General features: G+C 50.8%; 1 protein-coding gene across 2 annotated transcripts; it reads left to right on the top strand.

Annotated features, from left to right (window-relative positions):
* Positions 1 to 20: 20 nt before the first annotated feature.
* On the top strand, positions 21 to 15,089 carry HEXD (hexosaminidase D). 2 transcript variants are annotated; one of them, XM_055408267.2, is made up of 14 exons: positions 21 to 531; positions 835 to 884; positions 1,907 to 2,046; positions 5,206 to 5,315; positions 7,933 to 8,020; positions 9,248 to 9,412; positions 10,537 to 10,720; positions 11,605 to 11,676; positions 11,807 to 12,002; positions 12,754 to 12,836; positions 13,572 to 13,650; positions 13,726 to 13,827; positions 14,027 to 14,116; positions 14,732 to 15,089. In XM_055408267.2, exons 3-14 carry the CDS (start codon positions 1,963 to 1,965, stop codon positions 14,916 to 14,918), a joined length of 1,440 nt encoding a protein of 479 aa, XP_055264242.1. In that variant the 5' UTR covers positions 21 to 531; positions 835 to 884; positions 1,907 to 1,962; the 3' UTR covers positions 14,919 to 15,089. The 2 variants fall into 2 exon arrangements, 1 of the variants encoding a protein (XP_055264242.1); XR_016035553.1 differs by lacking the exons at positions 13,572 to 13,650; positions 14,732 to 15,089 and adding an exon at positions 13,390 to 13,560 and having other exon boundaries at positions 13,706 to 13,827; positions 14,027 to 14,073.
* Positions 15,090 to 15,302: the final 213 nt, after the last annotated feature.

Below are 15,302 nucleotides of genomic sequence, written 5' to 3'. Positions count from 1 at the left end.
GCGAAGCGACACCCTCAGCCTTCAACCTCCGGGCTGGTGACCAGGCCTGAGCAATCGGAGGTCGAGCGCCGAGCGGGGCAGGGCGGGGACTCGAGCGCGGACCTGGCTTACTCCCCGCGGCGCACCTGCCTTGGCCGTACCCCGCCTCCCTTGACCTCCGCGGAACCTGACGAGCCTCCGAACGTTCTACTGAAGTGTGCCCTTGCCCCGCCGTGCGTGCTCTACAGGGGTCTCCAACTCTTCCTAGAGTCTCGAAGCCTTCTTTCCGCGGTGTCCAAGCCCTCCTCCCAGGGTCTCCGCACCCTCTCCCGTGGGATTTCCAATGCTCCTCTCCCTGGGCCCATGCCACACCTGAGGGCTCTGGGTCCTGTTGGTGCTCAGTATCTGTGAGGCCTGCTGTTTAGCTTATAACAGTCAGTTTCCCGTCCAGTGGGCAAGAAGTAATCTTGACCAGTCCTGTCAAGATACCTAAGATTCTGAATGAGTGGAAATCGCAGTGAGGTTCATTCATAAGGATTAAGTCTGAAGAAGGTGAGTAATTTATTGATACAGAGGGGGGAAAAAAAAACCTGGACTCTTTGAACAAGAAAAGAGATCTGCCCAACAGCCCCCAAACTGGGGAAATCAGATGCCATCGCCTGGCAACTTACCTAGAAGCCCAAGAGATTGGGACAATTGCAGATCTACCTACCGGGTTGTCTGATAACAATAGTGACAATTGACCCAAGTCTGAAATAATCATATTTCTATAGACCTCGTGCAGGAGGGAATCAAAGTAAAGAACTACACTCTTGCAAGAGGGAATACGGACTTCTCTCTCTCCTTTCCCTTTAGATTTTGCAGCAACATACTTTGGTAAACAACTCTGAATGTGTCTGAATCAGGTAAGATATTGGTGTTCATTCCTGCTGTAGGGCTATAGAAAAGTAAGATTTCTCTCTAAACACAAGGAAGCACACCCAGGACTAATACAGACTTCTCAGCTCAAAAATATTTCTTTTAACTCTATTCTCTGAAAAATACATTTGGGTTATGGGGGGGGGCGGGTTGTTAGAGTTTTCTTTTTTATTATTTATTTTTTCAAAATGTAAAGCAACTCAGCTTTGAAACATTTCAGTTTTTCAAAATGCTTTGTCTTAAACTCATGCACTTCTCAGATAGCAATTTAGGTAACTGCTTTAAGAACTTTGTCATTGAGATTGTTTTGAATATAATTTATTTTATTCAATCAAACTGATTGATTTCTATGTGCATTATGTTATTTTCTCTGCTATATTATAAATTCCCTAAGGTCAGGAATTTATGAATCCTTGCACAGAATGAGTAGTTTGAATTGTGGAGCTGAATATATGACCAATATACAGAGAGTTTCTTTCCTTTTCCTGTCTAATTCTATGTGTTTTATGCTTCATCCAGATGCCTCCCTCTAGTTTAACATAAACTAGTCAGCATTGATAAACTTGTGACTTACTTGTTTTTAAATTATCAATGATCTGTTTTAAATCCTAGACAGTTTTCTCTGACCTAGGATAAATTTTTACAGTTTCTACCTCCCTGCAACCAAGCTGACTCAAACTCTAAAAATGCAAATTATTTTTAATACTATTTAAAGTAGAATAAAATTGAGGATGAGTTTTCTACAAAAGCATCACATTGTGGGGCCTGAAAAATGTTTAAGAGATATTTGCCTGTTTTCACTGGCATAGTATATATAGGATAAGACAGTCTTTAAAACAGGAAATTATTTTCTGTCATTTATATTATTGGAGATTATAGTCATCTTATAAGGAAACCAGTGCTGTATGACAAGGGTCCTTGTATTTGAATGTGGAGACAGACATCTTGATATATTTCATCAGAATTGAAACACACATTGGAAGGACATAACCCTGAATTTCCTCACTAGGAAGAAGTGCCCAGAAAAGAGATTTTTTAGTTATATGACTTCTCAAAAATAGTGGGATGTCAGGTTCCTCACCATTTAAGATGCGACTAGTTCATCTGGACCTGAAAGGAGCCCCGCCAAAGGTCTGCTACCTCTCGGAGGTAAGAGCTCCCTTTGTTCTCTAGAGAATCACTTTGCCTCGGGTTTGATTATGAAGTTGTGAACAGTGTTCTGTAGATACATTCTTGGAACACAACCATGGGTTCTGAGTTGAGGCGGGGTGGCAGCATCATAGATCTTGAATTTTCCCCATATCCCCTCACAAAGCAGATAGCAACCAGGATAGCAAAAGGAAAAACAGAAAAGACAAAACCCCACAACCTCTGTTGTGAACCAAATCATGTCTCCTAAAAAGATAAGTTTAAATCCTAACCCAGCGGACCTGTTAATGTGACCTGTGATTTAAAGATAGGGTCTTTGCAGATGTCTCTGATGTTAGATGAGGTCATATGGGAACAGGGTGAGCTCTAATCCAATAAGTGGTGTTTGTATAAGGAGAGGGGACAATAGACACAGAGGGAAGATGAGCACATAGGAAAGGTACCACATGAGGACAGAGGCAGAGACTAGAATTGATGCATCTGCATGCCCAGGAGCGTTAAGGATGCCAGAAACTCACAGAATCCGGAAGAGACAGGGAGGATGCCCCTTACAGCCTGGGAGGGAGCACGGCCCTGCTGACACCTAGATTTTGGGCTTCATCCTCCCAAGCTGTGAGAGAATACATTACTATTTCAAGCCCCCTGGTTTGTGATGACTTGTTATGGCAGCCACAGGAAAAGCATGTGTTCTAAAACAAATGTAAATTATCAGGGTTTCCCTGTGAATGCCAAAATGCAAGGGGCGGGGCCAAACCACGGACAACTCAACACTCCTGTGGGGCAGGGGATGTTAGAGGAAAAGAAAAAAGAATTTAGGATCTTCCCTGGTGGTTCAGTGGCTAAAACTCCAAGCTCCTGATGTGGGGGGCCCAAGTGTGATCCCCATTCAGGAAACTAGATCCCACATGATGCAAATAAGAGTCTGCATGCCACAATGAAGATCAAAGATCCCACGTGCCATGACTAAGCCCTAGTGCAACCAAATAAATAAATATTAAAAAAAAAAAAAGAAGAATTCAGATGACTCCGAGACCAGGGAACCCACAAAATAGCCAAACAAGTAAAGGAAAGTCAGAGACTGGATGAGATGTCACTGGCTGCAGATCGAGGATGAGTGCTCAAGACCTCAAGGCATTCCACAATACTTTCCAGAAACTTCTTCCAGAAGGACAGAACCCCACCCTCAGAGTGCAGTGTTGGGGAAAGACTCCATTCTTGAACTGGGGAGTAACTTTGAGGGAAGGGAGAGAGAAGTTTCAAATACTGGAGGAACAGGATCCAGAGGGAGTGAAGACTTGAGTGCTGGGAAGTAGCTGCACAAAGTCCATCACTGCTGATCCTTTACGTAACTGCAGCAGAGGGAGCCCTGGGCTGGCCCAGCTCCACCCCAAACATAAGAACCTGCTCTCCAAAATGCAAGAAAACACACCTCATTGTAAAATGAGCAATAGGAAAGGAGTGTGGTTGTGCCACACAAAAACGTTGCCAGAAAACAGAGGGCGATGATTTGAGTAACAGTGAAGGCGGACCAGCACCATGTGACCACAAAGCAGGTGACACAGTTCTGTAATATTTCAAAACAAGATCAGAGATACTCAGAAAGTGGTAGAAGCTGTGGAAGAATAGCACGAGTTAGAAATAGAAAAGCCCAGTCCCACATGCTGGGACTAATGACCTCGCGTGCTGCAGTGAGCGTCGAAGATCCCCCATACTGCTCTTAGAACCCACGGTAGCCAAATAAATATTTTAAAAAGCACAGAAAGCGACAGCCAGACAAAAGTAGGTTGTGAAAAGATTGCCTCCAGACTCAGGAATGAATTATAAGGGGGAAAAAAAAATAAGAAATAGAGACTAAACTAGAAAAAGGACAAAAGTGAATAGACACCATGGGAACCAGTATTGAGAAAGCAACGGCAGAAAAGAAAAAAAAGGCAAACGTGAAGAGATAAAAGCATGGTGACAAATGGATAGGTTTGAAAGACAGGCAAAGAAGACCCAGTTTATGTGTAGCTAGAGCCCCCTACTGCTGCTCACGGACAGAGTCAGGTTCAGACAACAATTTCTTATTCCTCCTGTTTCCGAGGATTTGCTGGGTTGCTCCCTCAGCAGCAGAGCAGCCTGTCAGCCACACAGAGCACCGAGGATCCCTACCAGCCCCAACAGAAATGCCAAAAAGACCACCCAATGGTTAGATTTCTAAAGGCTGCAAGGGAAACCAGGAGCAGAAATGCTGCGGAAAATATGGAAATGCTCTAACCATTGTGTTTCATTTGTGCAAGTGACTGACCTAGGTTAGTTTGACTCCTTTCCACAATCAGCCTTCTCTCATAATTTGCAGTCAGTTGTCAGTGACCCACTTTATAAATGATCCTCGCTAATTCCTGGTCCCAAGCTGATTTCCTCCTTCTATCCAGCATGCTTAAGAATGTTCCCATATTGCCAGGGAAAGAAAACTTTGACAGCAACATCAGCGAGAGGGCTACAAATTGTATAAAACCTGTAGTGACCCTTGTCTGGAGGTGGGTTTATATTCTAAAAAAGTGCAGGACCCCCCACCCCTGCCTGTAATGCCAGGCTAGAAGAAAATCTCAGTGCTGTGTACATTAGATACAGCCCTAAAAGTCCTGGAGGATAGGAGTCCATGTTCTTGAGATAAAGGTGGAAAAAGAAGTGGGAGAGAACCAGGGCAGGGACCCCGTGAGCACAGAGGGACAACCTCTTTCCTCCTTCGTCTCCCTCTTCTAGACTTCTTCCAGGCGCTCACCACTAACCCTCCAGAGCCCTGTAGGCTCCCATCTCCCCAGCCCACCCCTTGCCTGTGTTCTAGGAGGCCCCCATGCTGCAAGTCTCATCCAGATGAGGTACCGTCTGACCTTGCTTGCCCAGCCCTCCCTCCCCAGCTAAGCCACCAGGCAGCTACTATTCTATAGCAAGCAGAAACCCTGCCCCTTGTGTCAAGTCAATGTGTCACTACATTTGTGTTTTAGTTGGCATAACACAGACTACACATTTCAGGTGGAAAGTTTCCAGGAGAATTATCACTCCAAAGGTCAGCTATAATCCACGTCCATCAGCTGAAAGAATGAGTCTGTGACCTGCATGTGTGTCGTTTTCCATTCAAATAGTCATTTTTTCATGACGTTTCTGTCTCCTCCCCAGATTTTCCCTCTGTTCCGTGCCCTGGGTGCAAATGGCGTCCTCATTGAGTATGAAGACATGTTTCCCTATGAGGGCCACCTGAGGCTGCTGAGGGCCAAGCATGCGTACAGGTACCTGAGCTACCAAGCAGGGCGATGCCTCTGTAGAGAAAATGGGATGTGCAAGGCAGCAACCTGGAGGGGAGGGAAGGGGAGGTAAGAATTGTTAAATGCATGTTTTTAATCATAAAGCACGTTCACTGAAGAGAATTTGGAAACGTTTGAAAGAAAATATCCATATAGTCAAAGCTATGGATTTTCCAGTAGTCATGTACAGATGTGAGAGTTGGATCATAAGGAAGGCTGAGTGCCAAAAAATTGATGCTTTTGAACTGTGGTGTTGGAGAAGACTCTTGAGAGTCCCCTGGACTGCAAAGAGATCAAACCTGTCAATCGTAAAGGAAATCAACTCTGAATATTCTTTGGAAGGACTGAAGCTGAAGCTCCAATACTTTGGCCACCTGATGTGAAGAGCTGATACATTGGAAAAGGCCCTGATGCTGGGAAAGATTGAGGGCAGGAGGAGAAGTGGGCAACTGAGGATGAGGTGGTTGGAAGACATCACTGACTCAGTGGACAAGAGTTTGAGCAAGCTCCAGGAGATAGTGATGGTCAGGGAAGCCTAGCGTGCTGCAGTCCATGGGGTCACAGAGAATCAGACTTGACTTGGCGACTGAGCAACAACAACCACAAATGGTCCCCCAGAAGGCAGCGCCGTGATATGTTTCAGTCTTGTCTGTGGATGTGAAATGCATGGAGGACACTTTGGCAGGTGTCCATGCGGGAGAAGGACAGAGGGTCTTTAAGGCCCCAAGTGGGATCGTCACCAGAAAAGTGAGGATTAAAGGGGAAGGGATCAGAATCAGGAAAGTCATAGCGTGGTCATGGGCGTACCCCATTTGGCTTTAAAATTATGGGTATCCATGTAAATCAGTAACTAATAGCCCAGAAGAAAATTGGACAAAGAACATTTTGATCTTCCCAAAAGAAAGAAATATATGATAATAATAAAACAATGAAATGCCATTTTGGCTACCAAATTGGAGAAGCTTTTAAAACAAAATGATAGTGCTCTTTGTCCACGCGGGTGAGCAAAAACTAGCCTCATGCTGGTGGGCTGTAGAGCAGCATAACCATTCTGGAGGGCGGCTTGGCTCCATGTGACAGAACTCCTAACACGTACCTGTGAGTGGGAAACAGGAAAGTCATGATCCAGAGCATTAATGTGGTGTGATGGCAGAGGTATTCGTGTTTCTTCGTACAATAAATCTGTTCTGTTTCTTTGTTTTTAAAAGTGAAAAAGGTACCAGGGTTCCAGTGAAGCTTGAAAAAGGTATATTTAAAGATAGAACCTTATATAATCAGTTCATTTATAAAACTGATTAACTTTAGAGGTGGTTCAAACACAGAAATTGAGTTGAATTCATAAATGACACCTCAGAGTAGAGTGGTCAGGGGCCCTTCCAGGATGGCATCCTCAGTAGTCTTAGTGGCAGGACGTTGACCTGGATGAACACTCAGGCGTGCTGACAGTGACTTCCTTCCAAGGGTTTTATCCATCTGTAGATGGATAAACAAATGCATGCGTGCTCAGTCGTGTCTGAATCCTTGCAGTCCCAGGGACTATAATCTGCTAGGCTCCTCTGTCCATGGAAGTATTCCAGGCAAGAATACTGGAGTGGGTTGCAATTTCCTACTCCGGGGATCTTCCCAACCTGGGGACCAAACCCACGTCTCTTGCATCTCCTGCACTGGTAGGCAGATTCTTTACCACTGAGCCACCTGGAAAGCCCCAGTAGATGGGGTTACTAACCCCCTCAGATGAGTCACTCCACCTAGTCTTGGTACTCTATTAAAGGGGTCACCAGCCCTTTCTGTAAAGGGCCAGGCAGTAGATATTTCAGTCTGTGCAGCCCATCTCATCTCTGTTACAACTGTTTGTGGGGCAAAAGCAGCCACAGGTGATGATAATGAGCGGGCATGGCTATGACCCAATAAAACCCTATTTGTGGACACTGAAGGATGAATTCCATACAATTTTTGTTCTTTTGTCACTCAGTCGTGTCCAACTGTTTGCCATCCCATGGACTGTAGCCTGCCAGGCTCTCCAGTCCATGGGATTTCCCAGGCAAGAATACTGGAGTGGGTTGCCATTTCTAGGAGATCTTCCCAGCCCAGGGATCGAACCCATGTCTCCTGCATTGGCAGGTGGATTCTTTACCGCTGAGCCATCAGGGAAGCCCTCCCATACAATTTTTACAGGTCACAAAATGTTATTCTTCTGTTGATTGTTCTCAACAATTTTTAAATGTTGACACCATTCTTAGGTCATGGGCTGTACAGAAACAAGCGGTGAATTTACCCTTAGGCCCTGTCTTCCCACCGTTGTTCTAGACTATGATTCCTTGTGTGGTCCAGTTTCTGGTAAAATGACTTTAGTTTCCTGTAGAATTTGGGTCAGAATAGCTGGTAAGAAGTAAACTGTTACTTGATGACATAACAGAGCATCGTTTTCCTGAACTGTAGCCTGGAAGTCTTCTCTGAAAACTTAAGAATATCTGCTGGGATTTTCAGAGTTAGTGACCCTACTAGTTTCCTCAGTAGAGTCCCCCAGGAACCTGACAAGCGGGGATTGGGAGCCTAAATGGAAGCCGGCCTGCACCTCTTAGGGTGGTCTTTGTCTCTCTAGCCCTTCTGAAATCAAAGAGATCCTGCGCCTGGCCACACTGAATGAGCTGGAGGTCATTCCCTTGGTGCAGACATTTGGGCACATGGAGGTAAGTGGGAGGAAGGGAAAGTACCTCGCACTCAGGTATGGGGTTCAGGGGTACACGGGCAGGGCTAGCCACCTGCAGGGAACAGCTCAGCACTGCACAGAGAGGCTCTGTGAACAGCTGAGGAGCTGAGGTCTGATAAATCCAACATCTAGGCCCTCTCAACGTCAGTTTCCATAGACTTGTTTTTCCTTTGAGTGTCCATCCCACTTTCCAGTTATTTGCATGTCTCAATTTTTGGTTGACAATTGGACATTTCATATCATATGTTATAGCGAATCTGACTTCTTCCCCCACGGGTAGTTGTAAATTGCCTGGATTTAATCTGTCTCCCCAGATGTGTGTGGCCACAAATGCCTCTGTTGGGTTTTTATTTTTTTTATTTTTTGCTCTTAGGGGGTCACTCTTCTGTCTTGACAGCTGACGCAGTTTGGGCAGTAGTTGTGCCCAAGCCCATAAGGCTCCATGTTGTGCCCCAGGGGCTGGGGTGCCACACTTAAGAGCTCAGCCAGTGCTCAGTCTGCCATGGCTTCTGCTTTCCACCCAGCCCTCTCAGGCCCCTGTGTGTGTGTGTGTGTGGCCCCAGCTAGCTGGTATGAAGGAGAACCTCTGTGGTCACCTCTGTGGTCCTGTGAGGACCGCAGAATTCAGAACAGTTTGCCACTCTTACTGACAGGTCTCCAAGGACTGGGTTTACCCACATCCACCCGCTGGTGGGCACAGGGGGTGGGGCCCTGGGCAGAAGCTGCAGAATCTCTGTTTTTACCCAAAGTTGTGGCAGTCTTTCGTTAACAAACATATCCCAGTTTGTTCACCTTTGGTTGGTTTCTGGAGGCCTGAAATTGTTGTTTTTGACAAATGGTTCCACTTTGTACTTGTTTTGTGTGTGTGTGTATGTGTTTGTGTTGGGCAGGGCAGTGGGGAGTGGGTAGTTTGCCAGCCTCTTCACTTGAGCAAGAAGTCCACCCACATGTAATTCTGCTGTGAAGGGAGACTGTCTTGTCCACTTTCTCACTCAGCCTAGTTAGAGGTGGAAAGGAGAAGGGCTGTTGACCAAGCAGCCAGGTTGCTCAGAGCCCTGGCTCCTGTGCCCAGAGCAGCCCTGCTGGCCCCTCTGGGAACTCTAATAGACACAAGGCTGGCAGGATGCAGGGGCAGGAGCCCAACTGTGGGGAGCTCGGGCACAAGCTTCTCCCCAGGGTTGCCAGCTTTCCTATTGTCTCCCTGCAGTTTGTGCTGAAGCACGAGGCTCTCGCTCACCTCCGGGAAGTGGCACGTTTCCCTAACACCCTGAACCCTCACAAAGAGGAGTCCCTGGCACTGGTCAGAGCCATGATCGACCAGGTGATGGAGCTGCACCCACGCGCCCGGTGGCTCCACGTCGGCTGTGACGAGGTGGGTGCCTCCCCTTGCCAGCAGGCGACTCCCTTAAGTCTGCAGCAGCCCCTTCTCTTCACCTCAAGGTCACCTGCTCCCACCTCGTGGGGTCTTCTCTTAAATAGAAGAGTAACTCCAGGAATAAAGGAAGGCTGGCTGAGGAGATGTGCCCTGGTGAGGGCCTTGGTCCCAGCTGACAAGTGATCTCCCGTGGGCAAACCTGCTGAGCCAGGCAGGGTGCAGTGGGTGCAGGCACCCACGGGACAGCAGCGCAGCCCCTAGTTAACTGCACACTCATGTCCTTGGGGCCAAGGTGGCCATGAGTTTGAGCCGGTTACTTTTCACCATCTGAAGCAGTGCAGTTTCAGACAGTGGGAGAAGGGAAATGCCACTGTAGGGTCATTGAGCACTGGCTGGAAAAGCAGTTCCCAGGGGTGCCCCACCTTGTCCTCAAGAAACACAGGCTCTTAGAAGATTACGCGCCACCGAGCAGTGACCCAAAGACCTCTGCTTGTCTGAGCTCAGGCATCTGAGCTAGGACAGTGGTTTGTGGACATTTTATTCCAGAGTTTGATCCTCTTCTTAAAAAAATATACACGTAATATAGAATTTACCACTGAAAGCAATTGAAAGTGAACAATCCAGTAACTTTTTAATCATTCTCAGTGTCGTGCAGCCCTCATCCCTGCCTAGTGCAGGGCCTCTCATCTCCCCACCCCACCGCCCGCCCTCTACCCCTGCATCCATATCTCCTTTCCATCTCTGCATTATCCCCCCGCCCCAGTACCTCGTAAATGAAATGTTGCTCCATGTGTGGGCTTCTCTCCCTGGGCACCTTCTCCAGCTTCATTCATCTGCATGGCGGCTGAGTGATATTCCAGCGTGTGGACAGGCCACGCTCTGTTTATCCATTTTGTGTTACTGGACATCTGGTCATTTTTACCTTCTGGCTCCTGTGGTGCTCCTGTGCCCAGGCTCAAGGGAGTCTTTGAGCTGAGTTTGGGTGTTGGTGCAGAAGGCAGGGGTACCCTTCACCGCCCCCTCCCCATGGGCAGCTTCCCTGATATTCTCCCAGGCCACAGCATCAACCCGTGGGTGAGGATGAGCGGTCCCGGGGCCAACCCACCCGTGTCTCCTCCTAGGTCTACTACCTTGGAGAGGGTGAGACCTCAAGACAGTGGTTGCAGCAGGAGCCCAACAGCAAAGCAGAGCTGTGTCTGTCCCACATGGAAGCTGTGGCCAGCCACGTGCGGACCCAGTACCCCACTACAACGCCCCTGATGTGGGATGACATGCTGCGGGACATCCCCGAGGACCAGCTCTCAGGTCGGCGGGGCGCAGCCCTGGCGGGCGGGGGATGGTGGGAGTGGTGGTGGTGCAGGTCACGCTCAGCAGTGGGGCTTCCTGGTACCGCGAGGGGTGGAAGCTGAGTGCTCCAAGCCCCCAGCTGCTCAGGAGAGACCTAGACCCTGTTGTAGAGCTGCAATGAAGCTTCTCGTTCCAGAACATCCCGTTATTAGGACCACTTTCACATGTTTCTCATATGACAGTGCCGTTTCCCTAAAGGGTCTTGCAGGAGTGTGGTTGTGAGAGGCCTGACCTGGAGGGTAGCATGAGGCCCTGGGCGGGGCACCGACCGTCAGGAGCAGGGAATTGGCTGCGGAGCAGAGGCCCCCAGCAGACCGTGAGAGCACCCAGTGCTTCTAGGGCCCTTCGCCTCACACGCCTGCATTGCCAGCCCTGTAGGGGGCTCCACTGAGGTTCACACCGGCTGGTCGAGGGAAGCAGAGGCCCCCTCCAGCCCAAGCCCAGCAAGTCCCAGCTTGAGGCTTTGGGGTGAGACGGGGAGATCGCCATGCATGCTTCTGCAAGGTCCAGGTGCCCTGGCTGCAGCCATTACCATATGTGGCCACTTAGGTTTTAATTCATTATAAATAAGTGCGCTTAGCAGTGCATTCTTGCAGCACCTGGGCTTGCCCCGCGTGCAGACAGTGCAGCTCCCTCCCTCGAGGGAGCACCAGGGCCGCTGGCCTGGGGCACGGCCCTAGCAGCTCCAGCAGTGTCCAGTCACTTCCAGAGCCGACTGGCCTGGCGGCTGCAGCGTTTACAACCAAACACTTAGTGCAGTACTGAGTCCGTACTTAAATCCATTTTAATGCAAGAAAGGAGGGCTGAAGGGACCCACCCACATGGCCTCTCTCCACTCTCAGGGTCGAGAGTGCCGCAGCTGGTGGAGCCTGTGCTTTGGGACTATGGGGCCGACCTGGACCTCCACGGGAAAGGTCAGTACCAGAACGGAGCCCGGTGGTCATGGGCTCTGCTTGGTTTTCCACCCAGACAAGCTTGTGTTTCGGGCTTCATAGCTCCACCTCATCAGGGCCTGCCACTCACACCTCTTTCTTGCTCACCCAGCACTCCTTGTGGAGAAGTACCGGAAGAGCGGCTTCTCCTGGCTCTGGGCCGCCAGCGCCTTCAAGGGGGCCACAGGAGTGAACCAGAGCCTGACCCCTATCGAGTACCACCTCAGAAACCACCTGCAGTGGCTGCAGGTGGCGGGCAGCATGCCAGCAGACACGCTGCAAGGCATCATCCTGACTGGCTGGCAGAGGTGAGGCCACGTGGGCCCCGGGGATGCCCTTGGGAGGGTCGAAGCGGCTCCCGTCACTCAGGACACATGGCCCTCCTCAGCCCATCCAGTCTGGGCCTCAGTTCTTCTCGCCTTCTGTCAAGCGGAAGCAGCCAGCACTCTGAGGAGGGTGTGGGAGGACCAGCCGCACAGAACAAGCCACTTGGGGTCAAGCCCCTCACACCACACTGCTGAGGGGATGCGGCTCAGGGTGTTAGCGCCCTGGGGCACTGGGCCTCCAGGTGCACGCTCTGTGTGCACCATACGTGTCTCTGCATGTTCACACTACCCCAGCCACTTTGGGAGAGGTGTGAAGACAGACCTCAGCTCATTCAGAATTTCACACCATCTGAAAAGTAGAGTTACAAGTTAACGCCTGGTCCCAGGCAAGTCCTGGCCTCAGGTCCCATCCTGAGGGGGAGGCCAGGTGGCCCCAACACCAAGGGCAGGAGGCCCTGACCCCACGGGAGGCAGCTGGAGGTGGGGCTGACTGCTGATCCTCAGCCCTCACTTACAGAGCTGAGTCAAGATGAACTTCCAAGAATTTCAAGGTGGCAACTGCAGAGCATTAAGCCCAGGCAGGTGTCTCTTGGTGGGATCCGAGTGTGACTGCCAGCTGCATACCCACAAAACCAAAGAAGCTTCTGGAAGCAGCAGAAGCTTCTCAGTTCCTGTCCTGTCTCATGGTGGTTCATGCCCAAGCATTCACTGAGTCCCTCTCCCACGGACTTAGGTATGACCACTTCTCTGTGCTGTGCGAGCTGCTGCCTGTGGGAATCCCGTCCCTGGCCGTCTGTCTGCAGGCGCTGGTGCACGGTATGGTCCCCTGGTCCTCCCAGGAAGTGAAGTGCTGGGGCCCCCAACTGCCACCTCCACCTGGCTGGACTGTGGTCCTGCAGCCTGGGTCTTCAAGCCTAAACCCAAGACAGAGGCCAGGGTGGGGGGCTGTAGGGGAACAGGCCCCTCAGGCAGAGTGAACCCATAAGAAAGCTCATCATGGATAGGGTGAAGGAAAGAGTCTGTCTTCACTGGGTAAATATCCTGAATGCCCAGTGCCAGTGGGTATGGCCCCAAGCGAGGGCAGCTCCCTCACTTCTGGTTCTTGTGGGAGCAGCCAGGTGCAGGCAGAGATGCTTAGAGATGATGAAACCAGCAGGCATGCTTGATGGCGAAACCCTGGTTAGGTAAACTCCCATTGGAGACCAGGTGGGAATTTAATTGATGATATATGTGGTGTTGGAGCAGAAAGATGTCAAGGTGGTTGAGGAAAGTGAGGACTGAATAATGAACACGCTTAGGATTGTGCTGAGCCACCGGGATGTGGGAGGACAGTTACTGGGACTCTACCCTTTTCTAACCTTCCCACCAGGCTGCAGTGGCCTTGGCTCATCCATCCCTAAGGTCAGCATGTGTGCGGCTGGACCTGGCCAGCGGTCCTTATCGATTGTTTTGCCCACCACCCATGCCCAGAGGTCAGGAGGTCCAGCCAGCATGGGGTCCAGGCCACCTCCTCCAGAGGCCTCTCTGACTTCCATCTATGGTTGGTTTCAGGAGACTTTGCTGAAAATGTCAAAGCAAGAGTGGAGAACTTTCTTGGGATTTCGAGCCTAGAGGAAATGGATTTTAGGAGGTAACACCCTCACCCCCTGCCCTGCCTCTCCCCTCACATTTGGGCCCTTCCTCAGCACGGCGGCTCCCTGTGCAGTGAGGGCGCCGGCTCCTTCCCTGGCAGCAACATCCTGGCCCTCGTCATACAAGTCAGCCTCCATCTGTGCAGCTCCGTGGACGCGCTGCTGGAGAGGGACAGGTGAGCAGGCAGGGGAGTGACCCCCACCACCTCCTGGCAGGGCAACGGCCAGCTAATACTGCAAGGAAGCTTCCTAGGTGGGAAACTTTTAAAAATCTCTACCAGATTTTCAAAGGTCTTATTTTACAACCACCGAGGCTGCCTTATGAGCCACAGCTCACCCACCTATGTGTGTGGATTTGCCCCCACCCCACTGCAGGTATGTGACCGGCTGGTTCAGCCCCTACCATCGCAGGAGGAAGCTCATCCACCCTGTCATGATCGAGCACATCCAGCCCCAGGCACTCAGGTAGCCCACGGCCCGTCCCGCTGTGTCCATCCCCAACGCTGCCCACCCTCCACTGCACACTGGTAGCCTTCTGGACGAGCTGACTAGGTATCACACCCACAGACTCCTGGGTGGCCCGACTGAATCAGCTGTGCCCTTAGGTGTTATCGAAGTTGGGACATTCCTGCCCGAGAGGGTTGAGGGAGAGGGCTGAGGGCCACCGGACACCCTGGGCCGGGTCCAGGGCTCCTGGTAGGACCAGACTGCCTAGGGCTGTGGCCGCATGTGTCATCATGGGGACAGGGTCCCAGCTGGCCCTCCCACCACTCCCCCAGCTCTGTGAGCAGAGGCCAACACAGACGGTCCCCACTGAGTATAAGATGCCTTCAACTGTCACGGCAGGTTCATGCACCAAGAAAGACCCTGCCAGCCAGTTGTGAGCTGCCTGCTAGTTTCAGAGGTCAAACTGGCAGTCACTCATTGATTCCCAACAACCTTATGAGGCTCGTGCGAAGGGCCCAGTTCCATGGATGAGTAACCTGGAGCCCAGGATGCCCTGACCTGTGGGGTTCTGGAGGCTGTGAAGTATGCCCTAGGGCCCTCATTGGGCAGGCTGACTGTCTCTCTGGTCCTCAGTCTCCTGGCCAGGTGGAACGCCCTCGCAGGGGAGCTGGAGGCTGCCCTGCAGCGTGTCTTCTACCCGGACACGGTGGAGGAATGGTTGGAGGAGAACGTGTACCCCAGCCTTCGGCGGCTGCAGGCTCTACTACAGGACCTGGGTGAGGCGGCCAGCCCCAGGCAGGACTCAGGTCAGGACCCCTGAGGAGAGAGGCCAAGCACAGGCTTTCAGCAGCCCTGCACCCTTGTCTAGCTGCACCCAGCCCCACAAGCCGCTACTGAGTCCTGGACAGCCATGCCAGCAGGCAGCACTCAGAAAGTAAATATGGAAGGAAAAGGCCTTCTGGGCCTATGCAGTGATCAGCATTAGAACTTTCTTTTGAAATAAAAAGGAGAGTGGAATCCAGAAATCATGCTACTAGAAATTTGAAAGGCTTCTTTACTACCCTGGCCCGGGCTGCTTACAGTGGAGCCCTCACAATGCTCCGGAGACCCTTTTCGCCCAACCCAGCTCCCAGGAAGCAGAGTCAGCCAAACACTTTCCCTCTGGTCCTGGAGCCTCCTCTAGCCCTGGGACAAACACACCAGA

The sequence above is a fragment of the Moschus berezovskii genome, chromosome 20 (genome assembly GCF_049115385.1).
Source record: "Moschus berezovskii isolate FMDL1 chromosome 20, NW_MosBer_1.0, whole genome shotgun sequence".
NCBI classification, from domain to species: Eukaryota; Metazoa; Chordata; class Mammalia; order Artiodactyla; family Moschidae; genus Moschus; species Moschus berezovskii.
Note: the sequence above shows the minus strand (reverse complement) of the source record. Positions and strands in the feature narration are given on the sequence as shown.

Excerpts from the sequence above, each read along its gene's own strand:
- HEXD (XM_055408267.2), top strand. The coding sequence starts at position 1,963 with ATGTCAGGTTCCTCACCATTTAAGATGCGACTAGTTCATCTGGACCTG. Across the intron at positions 8,021-9,247 it reads AGACATTTGGGCACATGGAG|TTTGTGCTGAAGCACGAGGC; the intron begins GTAAGTGGGAGG and ends GTCTCCCTGCAG. Across the intron at positions 14,117-14,731 it reads ATCCAGCCCCAGGCACTCAG|TCTCCTGGCCAGGTGGAACG; the intron begins GTAGCCCACGGC and ends TCTGGTCCTCAG.